The sequence below is a fragment of the Tamandua tetradactyla genome, chromosome 17, assembly GCF_023851605.1.
Source record: "Tamandua tetradactyla isolate mTamTet1 chromosome 17, mTamTet1.pri, whole genome shotgun sequence".
Lineage (NCBI taxonomy): Eukaryota > Metazoa > Chordata > Mammalia > Pilosa > Myrmecophagidae > Tamandua > Tamandua tetradactyla.
In genome coordinates this window covers 3,847,584-3,861,730 of record NC_135343.1, presented here as the reverse complement: position 1 = coordinate 3,861,730, position 14,147 = coordinate 3,847,584, and the positions used below count along the sequence as shown (strand labels likewise).

General features: G+C 49.9%; 1 protein-coding gene across 1 annotated transcript in view; it reads right to left on the bottom strand.

The window, feature by feature from the left end:
* VWA3B (von Willebrand factor A domain containing 3B) overlaps positions 1-13,392 on the bottom strand; it is a 147,821-nt gene extending 134,429 nt beyond the window's left edge. Inside the window, exons 1-4 of the mRNA XM_077133819.1 lie at positions 13,277-13,392; positions 10,915-11,142; positions 2,600-2,694; positions 114-364 (exon numbers count right to left, since the gene is read on the bottom strand). Of these exons, the coding sequence (XP_076989934.1) occupies positions 114-364; positions 2,600-2,694; positions 10,915-11,110 (542 nt within the window). The 5' untranslated portion in view covers positions 11,111-11,142; positions 13,277-13,392. The remainder of the gene's footprint in view (positions 1-113; positions 365-2,599; positions 2,695-10,914; positions 11,143-13,276) is intronic.
* Positions 13,393-14,147: the final 755 nt, after the last annotated feature.

Genomic DNA, 14,147 nt, shown 5'->3' with positions numbered 1-14,147 from the left:
GAAATTACGAGACAGAACCTCCTCCCTCGTCGTAGAGCTACCTTTGTGGGCCCCCCATGCCAATACCTCGACTGGTGAGAACCCAGAGAAGTGTCTCCATCCCATGGACTCACCACACGAGGTTGAACCTGGTCAGGTGGGCCACCTGCTCCTGCAGGACCATCTTCAGGGCGTCCCGGCTCAGCGCCACCTCCTCCGGCAGCGCATCGCCGAGGTCCAGCACTATGGAGACGCGCCGCTCCACGATGACGCCAAAAACCTGGCGGCTCCGGCTGGTGAGCCAGTCCATCCGCCGCTGGAAGCTGTCTGCGGCGCGCGCCAAGTGTTCCACCAACTGCTGGATCAGTTCGGATTTGGCTGTCAGCTTAAAAGGGAAGAGACAAAACCAACACCAAAATAAATCATCTGCGCCCCACTGCGGCCAAAGCGACTCAGACACCATCTAACCATGGCCTCTTGGGTCAGGAGCTGTCACCGATGACCCCTCTGGAGATGGGCTTCCAGGAGGGGTGGTCCAGACCTTCACACGAAAAGCCCTTGGATAGTCCCCACAGGAGGGAAGGCGAGCACGTGAGCTATTCAAAACACTGTACACTTTAAAAAATAGTGTTTCCAGATTGTGTTTTATCGTCATAGTTAACGGAATTATTCCCACCAGAAAATGCCCAGGGGCCCTTTTAAAGAATTAGGTAGAAGAAAAGAGGGGGAGGGGGATAAAGGCAGATGGGAAAAAATATATCTCACTTAAACAGGTTTTTCCTAAGTACAACATGCCAAAATGTTTTTAAAGATGCTTCTGCGTGTGACAGCACATCTGCCTGGCTGCCGCTGCGTGGCACCCCAATTGCCCATTCTCCTGCCCAGTGTCTCTGACTCTCAGGCCAAACTCCTGCAGGTCTCGGCCACTGGCCACGTACAGAGACTGGGCTGCCCCGAAAGAAGGCAGAGACTCGCAGACAGTTTCTTGTATATGCAAATAAAGCATCACTCACTCAGAGCAGGAACAATTTTGCAGGGCCCAAGATTTATTCTTAGAACTCTACTAGCCTTTTAGGCGGGGAGGAGGAGACAAAAATGAGTTTAAAAAAAAATTCCCTATTCTGAAACCCCAGATGCCCAAACTATTAAGGAAAATGTGGTTTTCTGCAACCCCCATGCACTTCCACATTTCCACGCTGTGCTGGTTGAAAGCTCTTACGTACCCCGGAAAAGGCCATGTTCTTTCAAACCGTCCTTGAGAGTGCTGACCTGTGTGGTGGAACCTTTTGAGTAGGCTATTTCAACTGAGATGTGACCTACCCTTTCGAGGTGGGTCTTAATCCTTTCCTGAAGTCTTTTATGAGGATAAAAGATGAAAAAATCCCAGAGACCTCAGAGAGAACCACCTAGAGAAGCTTGGAGAAAGCTTAGAAGAAGAGCCCCTGGAGAGAGCTGAGAGAGAAAGCCCCAGAGATGCTAAGAGAGGACCCACAGAATCTCAGAGAGGAGGTCACTGGAACGAGGAGCTGAAAGCAACGAAACCTGGGAGAGAAGGACCAGCAGAGGCTGGCTGCGTGCCTTGCTTTCTGACAGAGGAACCGCAGGTACCAGTGGCCTGTCTTTGGAGAAGGTATCATCCTGTTGATGCCATCACTGAAACAGTAAACTTGTAAGATAATAAATCCCCTTTGTGAAAGCCAGGCCACCTCTGGTAGGCTGCATTCCAGCAGCTTTAATAAGTGGAGCACACGCCTTCACTCTGTGCTCAAACCCACCCCCAGGTGTCTCCCACACCCCTTCCTCAAAATCCAGCACCAGCTCTTGCGGCTTCCCATGCCTCCCTTGGGAAAAGCTGCACCTCACTGCAACTTCCCTGCCCTCCTGTGTCCTTACACCGTGGGGCCAGGCTGCAGGGGAGCAAGACGGAAACAGGCTGCAGCTCCTCATGGCTGTGCGCCCACTTTAGTGTGGGTCAGATTAAAAAGCACACTCAGTGCACCAAGCTCCAGAGGCCCTGGGTATTGGGGCTTAGGACCAGACTAAGTCTAAACATTAATTTAAAATGTAAAAATACTAGGAAATAAACACGCCAGGGGTATATGGATGTACGATGACATGAACGGAAAGCAGCGTGAAGGGCAGGGTGTGTCCCGGGCAGACCGTGAGCTCCCTGCAGGCAGGCCAGCGTCCATGATTTGTTCACCCAGCACCGAGGGCCCAAGAATCACCTGCTGTCTGCTGTGAATGAAGGGCTCTGGTAAGAGGTGCCTTTTCCCTGCAAAAGCCGTCCCATTCCTAGTGCCTGGCCAGGCCGTGGGAATTGGCTTTCAGCTAAACTCCCTCCTATTGCTTTTTTATGTTCAATAATGAAAAATAAAAATGCTGATGTGTAAAAGTTGGTCTCTGGTCAAGAGCTTTATGCACTGAGCTCTAACAGGGCAAGTGTTCCCGCCCCCAGCTCCTCGGCCACGGCTTCCAGCACTGTCCCGGCTGCCCAAGGAGCAGCGGCCGCTCTGAGAAGGCCCTGGTCGGGCAGCAGCATTTCCGAGCAGTGCAGACCTCCCTGCTCAGCCCGCCCGGGCCATGGCAGGGCACTCATCTGCAAGGAGCTCAGACTTACATTGTACACTGAGCCGTCCTCTGCTTTGACAAACTGTGGGAACAGGCCGTCAGCATAGCGGGAAGATACGAATCTCCCCAAAGAAGTCACATAATCTGCATTTTTATGAGAAAAAAAACAATCAAAATCAAAATGGTACATTATCAAAGTTTCTTATTTTTATTTCTCTGATACCATTTAAATATCTCCAGTGACATCGACAATATATGATGTTTCATACGCTGTTCTAAATAATGACATATTTCTAGGCATTATGAACAATGTAGCCATTTATGAAGTGCAATCTCTCAAGGCATAAAAGATGGGGAAGAAGGGCAGGTTTTGAGTCTTTGTTTCCTGGTCCTTTTGTCCAGAATGATCATGGTGGAGTTTAAAAAAAAAATCAACACAGAAATTATATTTAATTCTGAAAACTTTTATTCAGAACCTGGACTTAGTTTTTAGAATTTTAAAAATTAAATTTAAATATTGTCCTTCATCCTCCCAGGTAGGGGGTTGTGCTAGTTTGTTAAGCAGCTCAGAGCAGATACCATGAATGCCCTGGCCTCTACAATGGGAATTTATTAGCTTACAAGCATCCAGTTCTGAGGCCGTGAAAACGTCCAAATCAAGGCGATCCCTTCCTCTGGAAGAGCAGGTGAGGGCAATCCTGGGCTCCTGGGCCACATGGCCAGGCACGTGGCATTTGCTGGCCTCCCCCTTCTCTTCCCGGTTTTACTGCCTCTGCCTTCTTGCTTCCATGGCTTTTTCTCTCTCTGTCTGACTTTCATTCTCTTACACAGGACTCCAGTAAGAAGATTATAATTCACCCTGGATGAGCTGGGTCATAGCTTAAGATCCTACTTTCCAAAAGCTCCTGCCCACAGTAGGTCCATACCCACAGGAACGGACTGACTTTCAGAACACGCTTTTCTGGGGTCCGTCCAGTGTCACCCCATCATGGGGCTCATGAGTAACTAAAGGAAGGAAGCAAGCAGGTGGCAGATTCAGAACAAGAACCACACGGTCTCCTTCTCATCAGATTACGTGCTCAGTTGTTCCACGTCAATTCCACAAACACCCGTTGAGTGCCCACGGCATGCCCAGGCTAATGGGGTGGGAAGACCTAGTTCACTGAAACAAATTCCCACCACCTCATGGTGTCATGAGAATGTTGCAGAGAGGCTTCAAGGACTAACTGCGGCCTGGCAGGGCAGAAGACGAGGGAAGGTTTCACAGGGAAGAGGCTGTTTCTATTTTTGTTGTTGTTGTAAATCCCAAAGAACAGAGGGAGAAAAGGTAGTGTTCCTGGTTCTAGAATCTTCTTTCCTCCACCCTCTCGGGAGACAGGACGACAGCCTGCTTTGGGAAGACAGGAGGACAAGGCTGGATTGTACAGCCTCCCTGGCCAGGCGTGGTGGTTACACCTCGGCAGTGCTGAGGCACAGGTCTCATCCCGGCAGAGAGTGGCTATATGAATTCCATTAGCAATGACCCCACTGGAAAAGCTCTCAACCCCCAAAACGCCACTGTTCCAAGATGTCACCTTCTTAACTGACACAGACAAGACAACTTCTGGTTAGCAGCTACATTCTGTCTCTACCCAAGGCTGCTCCCTGGAGTCAGCAGAGAGCAGAGAGAGGGGCTGCCTTTCCAGCTGAAGGTGCCAGCCAGGGGTGGGGGGTCTGCAAGCGGCAGCACCAATTACAGGTGAGGCACTGCATGTTCAGTCCAACCGTGGTGGAGCCAATTTTATCCCCTACCCTGCCCACAGCAGACAATGGTGAACCCTGGACAAAATGCAAAAACTGCTGTTTGAAAGTACCAGAGAGCAGGCAAGAACAGGCAGAAACCAGAGGGGTGTCGATCCACAAAGGAAGGATACTGGTGAGGTCTGTGTTTGTGTGGCTTTTTTACTTTTTGCATGAGCAGGCATGGGGAATTGAACCTGGGTCTCTAGCATGGCAGATGAGAACTCTGCCACTGAGCCACTGTGGCCCACCCAAGCCCACCATGGCCCGCCCTACATGGCTTTTTGACCAAGGCGTTTCTCACCCCATGTGGCCAGGGCAGCGAGAACGCACACAGGGAGCCTCAGCCCTGCTCCGTGAGGAGTCTCAGTGATGGAGGGAGGCGGCTCAGGAGGAAAAGCAGCGAGTTGCGACGTGGGGGGCCTCCTCGGCTGGCCCCACGTCTGTCATATGCACAGGAGAGTGCAGGGGCCTGGCCAAAAGTCACCGTTTCAGGGCAGACGGCATTTGGAATCTGAGTCCAGCCAACTTAACTGCCTACTAGAAAAACTGCACTCCATCCATCAACTGACAAAGGATCAGCAAAATGTGGTAAATCCATTTAAGGGAATATTGTTCACCCATAAAAAGGAATGAAGTACTGATGCGAGTTGCACTATGGACGAGCCTGGAAACATTATGTGAAGTGGAAAAGCCCGCATACTATGATTCCATTTTTATGAAATGTCCAGAATAGGAAAAAAGAGAGAGCGAAAGTAGATTAGCAGCTGCCTAGGGGAGATGAGAGAGCAGATGGCTATCAAGGGTACAGGGTTTCTTTCTGAGGTGATAAAAATGTTCCAGAATTGACTCTGGTCCTGGCTGAACATACCCGTGAATAGGTGAAAAATCAACAAATTGTACATTTTAAGTAGGTGAATTGTATGATATGTGAATTCTATCTCCATAAAGCTGTCTAATAAATAAATATGCATTCTCAATGCTCAGCTTAAAATAATTTATTGAAAAAAATGAATAAAATTGGCAAATTTCAAGCAAGACTGATAAAGTTAAAAGGATGGAATACATAAATTACAACTGTTAAGAATGAAAAAGGGACTATCACTAAAGACTCAGATTACGGAATACTATTAAAACCTCTACACGCATAAACTGTACAGCTTAAATGAAATGGAACAATTCTTCAAAAAATACAAACTATTATAACTCACCTAATATGAAAGGTAATTTGAATATTCCTATAACCATTAAGGAATTGAATTTGTAATTTAAAAATGCTCATAAAAGATATCACCAGGCCTAGAAGGTTTTACTGGGCAAGTCTACCAGACACTTAAAGAATTAACACTAATTCTACTAATTCTACATACCAAAATTAACATTTAAAGTGCTTAAAGAATGAAATAGGTGTAAAGCTAACAAAGCATGTATAGTATCTATACAGCAAAAATGACAAGACGACTGACAAAGGAAATCCAGGGAAAGGTAAATAAATAGAAGGACATCCCATGTTCATGGATTAGAAGACCCAACACACTAAAGATGTCAATTCTTAAACTGATACACAGGTTTCATGCAATGCCTATCAAAATTCCAGCACGATTTCTGGAGGCAGACATGAGCACAATCATTCTACAATTTATATGAAAAGGCAAAGAAACTCGAGTCGCTACAAATGAGGAGTAAATGAAGAACAAAGTGGGAGGAACCAGTCTAGACCTACTATCTAGCTACAGAAACTAAGACACCATGGCTTGGTAGAGGGACACACATATGGACCAACGGGACAGAAGAAAAAAACAGAAATAGCCCATCACAAGTATACCTGGCTTTTGAAAAAGATGTAGAGGTGATTACATGGAGAAGGGATAGACTTTGCAGGAAATGCTGCTGAAGTAACTGGGTTCCATAGTCAAAATGAACCTCACACCTAAAAAAATTAGACAAATATTCCTCATAAATGTGGATGGAAAAATCCCTAACAATATATGAGGAACTGCCATTCCGGCTAACACAAGTGGGTCTCTGTGCTGGTTTGAGAGGATTATGTGCCCAAAAAAGCCATGTTTACATCTTGATCCAATTGTGGAGGCAGCTGTTTCTTCTAATCCTGATTCAATGCTGTGGGTTGGAAATGGACGATTAGATTATCTCCATAGAGGTGTGACCTGCCCAATCGTGGGTGTGATCTTTGATTAGACGGAGATGTGAGTCCACTCATTCTAGGTGGGTCTTGATTAGTTTACTGGAATCCTTTAAAAAAGGAAACATTTTAGAGAGAGTCAGAAATGACAGGAATGGCAGAACCAACAGAGAGAGCAGAGACACAGATGCCTGGAGAGACAAGGATATCAGCAGATGTTGCAGTATGCCTTCCCAGGAGATGTTAAGCAAGCCAGAACCTGGAGAGAGCCAAGGGAAGCCAAGAGAGGAAAGCCAGACCCAGAGAAGCAAAGTGAGGACCCCCACAGGAACAGAGGCTGAAAGCAATAGAGCCCAGGAGCAAGGGACCAGTTTGGTTTCCCAGCTGACAGAGGTGTTCCTGACCTACTAGCATTCCTTGAATTAAGGTATCTTTCCCTGGATGCCTTAGTTTGGACATTTTTATAGGCTTAGAATGGTGAACTCATAACTCATTAAATTCCCCTTTTTAAAAGCCATCCATTTCCTGGTATATTGCATTCTGGCTGCTTGCAAACTAACACAGCCTCCGACAAACCTGGCAGCCGCGCCCCGCAGCTCACGTTCCTGTGTGCAGGACTGTGTGAGAAAGGGCGAGGCCAGGTGCAGGGGCCAGTCCATGGCCACCACAGCCCACAGAGCTGCTGAGTGGCTGGAAAACTCCGAGGACAGCCAGGCTGCCAGGGACGCCAGGCCCCATCAGAAACTTTTGAAAGCTTTCGCAATTTCCTGAAAGTGATCTCCCTTTTCTAACGGACCTCCCTCCTCATGTATGTGTGTTTGTGAGCATGAACTGATCAGGGTGGCACAGGCCCAGTGCTAGGTGTGACAGGCATTTATGGGGGGAGCACCATGGCCAGGCTCCAAGTGCAGCGACAGCCCGTCTGATTCCCACAGCCCCCATCTCTGGAAAACTCTACCACCCTCCCCATGTGACAAACATGGACGCTGAGGCTCATCTCAGGATACCCAGACAGTCCGCAGGGCACAGGACACCAGTGGTCCAGGGTTTCTGGGGAACAAAAGGCCTAAGGATTTTAACTTGGGCCACCAGGATCTCGTCCACTCTTGAAATGCCCCCTTGCAGTGCAGAGCTCCAGACGTGGGGAGCACTGGGCTTCCTCGGCTGCCTGTGGGGCCTGCAGTGGAAACAAGCCCCCCAGGAGGGTGCTGAGGCAGGGAGGGTGAGGGGGGCTTGTGAAGTCACCCAGGCCTTCTGTCGGCATGGAGCTGTGCATGGAGGGCCTCTGGCGGCGAGGCAGGCGAGGGGACAGGATCCCACGGGCCCCCCTGGCCCAGCTCCCTCCTTGTCTATGCCTCTTGCGGTGACCCCAGGGCCTCACCACTGTCCCCTGCCACCCTCCAAGCCCACGCCAGGGCCCTAGCGTTGAGCTGAGGCCAGAGCCTCTCTCTCGTTATAGGACAGTGTCCCAGGCTTCCAGTAGCCACAGCCCATGGCATGGAGAGCAGCAGCCATGCCACCGTCCACGCCAGACTCAGCTGGGAAACCACCTGCCAGGGCAGGACGTGGCAGCTCCAGGAGAAACTGGCCTGCTTCTTTCCGACCCAGCCTTCGAGTCTGGGGTTCCCAAGACTTTCCACAGTTTGCAAGCCTTCAAGGAGAGCCGAGCCCTTATTAGACTTATTCCCAGGACACTTTCCTAGCTTTCCCTGCTCTCCAGGCCAGGCCGGGCCCAGGGTCAGGGCCTCACCGAGCTCCTGCCGGGAAGGAGTCTGCCCCAGTGTGCAGCCGGATGCACTCATCTCTCAGAGACATGTTAAATCTTTCTCTTGACTGATTCACCTGCCCACGGGGACCTGACTGCCCACCAGACTGAAAAGTAGAAGCCATGGCTCCCGCTTTGTTCCTATGCTGAAATGTTCATAGATTTTAGTCTAGCCCCATGAATTATAACAATTTATTCATAGAGTTGGTTGGGATCCAAAGACTATGAATTCCAATTTGCAAAATACCATAGTACTTTTAATAAACAAGTACTGAGTTCTCACTTTAAAGATTGTCAAGAACTGAGTGAAGCTAGAAGCAGCCTAATTATGTCTGCCTCTATTAGAAGGCGGCATCAAATGTGCATCTCTCGGCATTTACCTGCTGGACACTTTGCCATCTTTGAGTTTCAAGTTCTACATAGAAAGGCATTTCATATTTGATTGTGCTCATGTTAAAATAAAAAAAACTTTGTTCTAAACCAATATCATAAAGTCTCATTTTTATTTTACAGCTAAAAGACACTTACAGGATGTGAAGCAATTCCTAGAAAATGATATTTGATTAGGAGAGTCTAAAAGAATTAGAAGGGCGGGCCATGGTGGCTCAGCAGGCAGAGTTCTCATCTGCCATGCCAAGACCGGGGTTCAATTCCCAGTGCCTGCCCATGAGAAAGAAAAAAAAAAGAATTAGAAATACTTTGATCTTTCTTTTTTTTTTTTTTAATTACAATTATGGTGAAAAGTAAAGGAAATATGTTTACCAAAATGTACTGCAATTTCTGCAAGCACTGAGTCTTCAAACAACAAGCAAGGATCTGTAAGTACTATGAATTGCCTATATCCACATTTACTGGGAGATAAATAAGACATGTTTTGTGAAATAAATGGGCTGAATCATAAGTCACATTTCTTACCTTTAGTAGAGGAGAAGATATATATCCATTTATTGCTATGCACCCAATTAATGATGAAGCCTCAAACTACAGTTTTGTACACCATGTGACAATCAAATTTTCCGAAGAATATGCATAATTTTAAGTAAACACAATTTCAGTGAATCTGAGTTTTTCTAGGAGTCCCTTAAAGAGAAATTAGGCTCCCATGAGCCATTAAAATACATACTCTTGAAAAAGATTATCAAGGTTAAATAAATAAAATCAAGTTACTTTATAAAGAACTGTAACATTTATTTCAACATTTTATAATTACTGAAATCACTAACTACATTTCAACTACTTGTAATGATATAGTGTGTAATAGCACTGTGGTACTAAATAGTTTCGTTTGTATTGAAATAGTATTTTTTTTCACAAAATGAAAAATATATTTTGTTTTGTTGACAATGTTTTGTAAGACGAATATTTTCAGATCTTTGTTTTTGCACAAAGTTATGTTTATGGTTTATATCACAGAAGTGGAAATATGTTTCTGCATTTTTCTATCTGAAAAAAAAAGTAGAAAGCCTCGTGGGATGGAGCGCTCACTGCTTCACACCACCAGGGCATGGGAAGCAGTAAAACTGTCTTTTTCTTGCCTTCATGGCAGCCTCTCTGGGAAACACACAGGTTTACTCACCTGCTGCCACGGGAGGAAAATGAGGAGAGAAGGGACGGGCTGTGGGGGGGAGAGACGAGCGGAAGACACATTCTATAACCCGGCACTGCCCCAGCTGGGGCCGGTTTCCCACCCCCCGCGGGCCCTAAAAGAAGCAGAGGGAGGTGGAGGCAGGCTGCGGCGCACACAGGAGCGCCTTCACCTGCCCTGCAAGGAACGCCCACTTGGGTCCACAGCTGCTGCGGGACCTACCAGCCCTGGCCTGCCCACACCAGCACCAAGGGTGCGGCTCCCACTCAGGACTGCCCACTCGGCCCCACTCAGAACTGCCCTGCTCCCCACATGCGGTGAGCTCCTTGAGGACGACGCTGGGCCCTGTCCCTGTTTATAGCCCCCACATCACTGCTCAATCGACGTGGATTGACTTGATTCGCTCACAATTAACTGACTAATGTCAGAACCAGCAAGCCTGAGCCCAGGAATCTGGGCACCTGCCCCTTAAAGCCACGTTCCTCTACCAGGAGCCGCTCGCACCGTGGGCAGGACAGCTCCTGCCGGGGGTGGGGGCGGGGAGGGGGGGTGGGGGGGGGCAGGGCATCTGCCCCACTGTCGGGTGCTCACTATCCCTGGGCCCCAAGCCCCATATTCTAGTAGCAAAAAAGACCCTCCCTCACACAGTTTCATACTCCCGGGGGGCAGTGCTGCTGAGAGTGGAGAACCAACATCCTAGCACACACATTAAAAAAAAAAACCGTACCACAACATGAGGCAAGTAGCAACAGGAAGACAGCAGGTTCCACCTGGAGCCTCACAGAGCGGGTGTCTTAATCAAAGGCCTCCCACAGGGGATGCACTTCCCAGGGCATGAAAAAGAAAGCTGCTAGGTATGAATAAACATAATTTCTAATTATTTCTCCTTTCATCTCCAAAAAGGATGAAATCAAACATTACCAATATTTAATAAATGGATTGACAACAGTACATCTATGCAACATAAATATACATACATAGGAGACATGTACACAGGTAGAGATGCAAGATCAAAACAAGCTCACAGACCTGCAGTCTGGGGGTCCCTCAGCCCGGAGGCATCTCCTCACAGGCTGGAGGGCGAGGACGTACCTTCTTGATGCGGGAAGCCGATTTGTGATAAGATCTGTCTCAGGGTCAGTCTCTGGCTCCTCAGCCCGTGCAGCTGCAGCCACTCCTCTGATGACACGAGGCTCTGCTTGGACACATCTGTTTTGGGGTCGCGATGTCCCTCTTGCTCCTGCAGCCGCTGCTGGGGGACGGCGGACGAGGCGCCTGCTTTATCCATCTCTGGGTTAGAGGCTAAGTCACTGGGACCTCCTGCAAGGGCAATTGTCACACTCAGACTTCCTACCAGCAGCACAGGGTTGGTCACATACAAATTAGGGTACATCCATGAAGCGAATTCCATGTATCCGTTAAAATTGTAATACAGATACACATATCTTGCAAAGAAGATATCCACATATATTGCTGAGGTGTCCGTAAAATTCAGTATCTGTATTCGTACATGGTACACACAGAAAAACATCTAGAAAGGCAGAGGCCCACAGGTTTACAGTCATTTTCTCTGGGTGGCGGGAATTAATGTGCGGCTTTGCCTTTTTTTATATTGTTTAAATATGTGCATTATTTGCAGATTTCTAAAACGGGTTTTACTTTTATAATTAGGAAAATACAGAGCTCTTCCATTTTAGAAAATCATTATTCTATCTGGACCTTTACTACACATGGGCATTCTGATTATATCACACTTGGTATTTTGTTTCCAAAGAGAGGAAAGAGGCTAAACCCCTGAGAAGCCGCAAGCTTGCTCCCCAGGTAGACTGGCTAACCAGACCACAGCCCAGCCCAGCTGGAATACAAGGGTGTACCTGCCCTCCGAACGTTTATTCTGTGGGACTGTACTCCAAAATCAGACATAAATTTTCTGACTCATACAGCCAGCTGTTTCGGGGCCTATCTCGTCGGAAATGAAAATGACTGGGACATTGAATTTAACCAGAGAAAACAAGAGGGAAAAAGAGAGAGCGACCTTTTGATTCCGTGGGTTCCATGGAGATGTATCTCTACCTATTCAAGGTGGGTCTTAATCCACTTATTGGAGTCCTTGAAGAGCGAACCTATTTGGAATAAGCTTCAGAGGTGACACAGACAGGGACATTTGGACATGCAAAAAGGAAACACCCCTGGGAAGCTGTTTGAAACCAGAAGCCAAAGGACCAGCAGACACCAGCTATGTGCCTTTCCAGCTGAATAGAGGTGTCCCAGACTCATCGGGCTTTCTTAAATGAAGGTATCTTTCTCCAGATGCCTTACTGTGGACATTTTTATGGCCTTAGAGCTGTAAACTTGTAACTTAATAAATTCCCTTATAACAGCCAACCCACTTCAGGTATGTTGCATTTCCAGCAGAATTAGCAAACTAAAAGACCATTCTTATTATTATTCAGGGTTGGTTACTACAAATCTGGAGATGGAAGAACCCAATAACAAATCCAATTTGGACATTTCCAGAAGTTTTAAAAGTCATCAAGAGCTTAGGGAAACATGAAGGGATTTCCTGCATAGAGAAAGGAAGTGTAAATGGAAAAAATATTGGAGGTATAAGAGTCTGAGCTGGAGAGGCTGAAGGTGGGGACAGGCAGAACTTTTTATAAAAATAGGAAAGGTTATGCTGGCACAAGTCCAAATGCCCCAAGTGGAGAGAGTGGGGCTCCATCCAGTTAGCCCTGAGCTGGGGAGGTCTGCCCCCACCAGGGGTCCAAGAGATGCCCCTGACCGTCCTGCAGGGAGACCCCCAAGAAAGTTCTTGGGCCCCAAAAGAGAAGGTCCTTGTGTGATCCAAGAGTCAGGGACCACGCACCAGTTAGAGCTTATTCATTCAGCTTAAACATGTGGTAAGTTCCCCTGCTTTCTTACCAACACCCCAAACTCCCTACATCCCTGTTAGTTTCTGAAGGAGAAGTCTGGGCTAGCTCATCTATCTGCGATTCACGTGAGCTCTGAACTTGATGGGTGCAGTGGAGATTCCTGGTGCAGGACACAGCAACTCTCCCCTCGAGGGCAGGGCTGCAGCATTCAAAAGGCTAAGCCACCGTGGGCACAGGCAGGGAGGTTGAAATGCACCATCCCATGGTTGGGGAAAACAGGGCCAAGAAAAGAAAATCTGAAAATAATTGGAGGGTTTTAGGACGGAGGTCCTTGATGAGAAGAAACCGAATGCTACCAAGCAGATGCTTGGAATAATTACCCCAATAATTACCAAGTGCGCCTTTCTATTTTTAACACCGAGTGGTAGAAGCCCGGGCTCAACTTCAGAGACGTGGCCGTGAGAAAGGGAGGGGGCTGGCGGCCTTTGCAGGGAAGGAAGGTGCAGAAAACCTTCACTGCCAGCAGCTTCCCCGTCTTACGCTGTAGCGCACACGGAAACTTCTCCCAGTTCCTGCGTTACCTCCAAAGCCCAAGAGGCCCTCCTCAGCGAATCACCCTCGGCCAGAAACTCAGACAGCTGCTTCTCCCGCGGGGCGCGCGGGGCCGGCGCTAGCCTCGCCTGGCCGTGGGCGCGTCGCCGGCTCCGTCTCCGCGAGTGCAGGCTGCAGAGTGTGGGTCCGCCGCACGGGCTCGGGGCGCCGGCGGCAGGGAGCTGCTCAGGGGCGACCCGTCGGGGGCGCGGGGGCAGCTACTGCCCAGCAGGGACGCGCCCACCTTCCCGGGGCCGCGGGACCCGGGCGGGCGCGGAGGGACGCACGCGGCCGGCGGGCAGCGTAGGAAGGGACACGGCGGGCTCCACTCGGACGCCGGGTCCAGCCCGTCCAGGTCTAGGTGACCCCAGTCCCCGGCGCAGCCCGCAGACAGGGAAGACGCCGCGGTTGCCAGGCCACCGCCAATCACCGCGCAGCTTCCGGCCGCCCCGCCCCCAGCGCGCCTCCAGCGGGGCGGAGAGCGCGGAGGGCCGAGGGGGCGGGGCGAGGACGGCGGGGGGTGCGGACGGCGGGCGGGGGGCGCGGGGACGGCGGGGCGGGGAGCGCGGAGGGCCGAGGGGGCGGGGCGAGGACGGCGGGGAGGGAGCGCGGACGGCGGGCGGGGGGCGCGGGGACGGCGGGGCGGGGAGCGCGGAGGGCCGAGGGGGCGGGGCGAGGACGGCGGGGCGGGAGCGCGGACGGCGGGCGGGGGGTGCGGACGGCGGGCGGGGGGCGCGGGGACGGCGGGGCGGGGAGCGCGGAGGGCCGAGGGGGCGGGGCGAGGACGGCGGGGCGGGAGCGCGGACGGCGGGCGGGGGGTGCGGACGGCGGGCGGGGGGCGCGGGGACGGCGGGGCGGGGA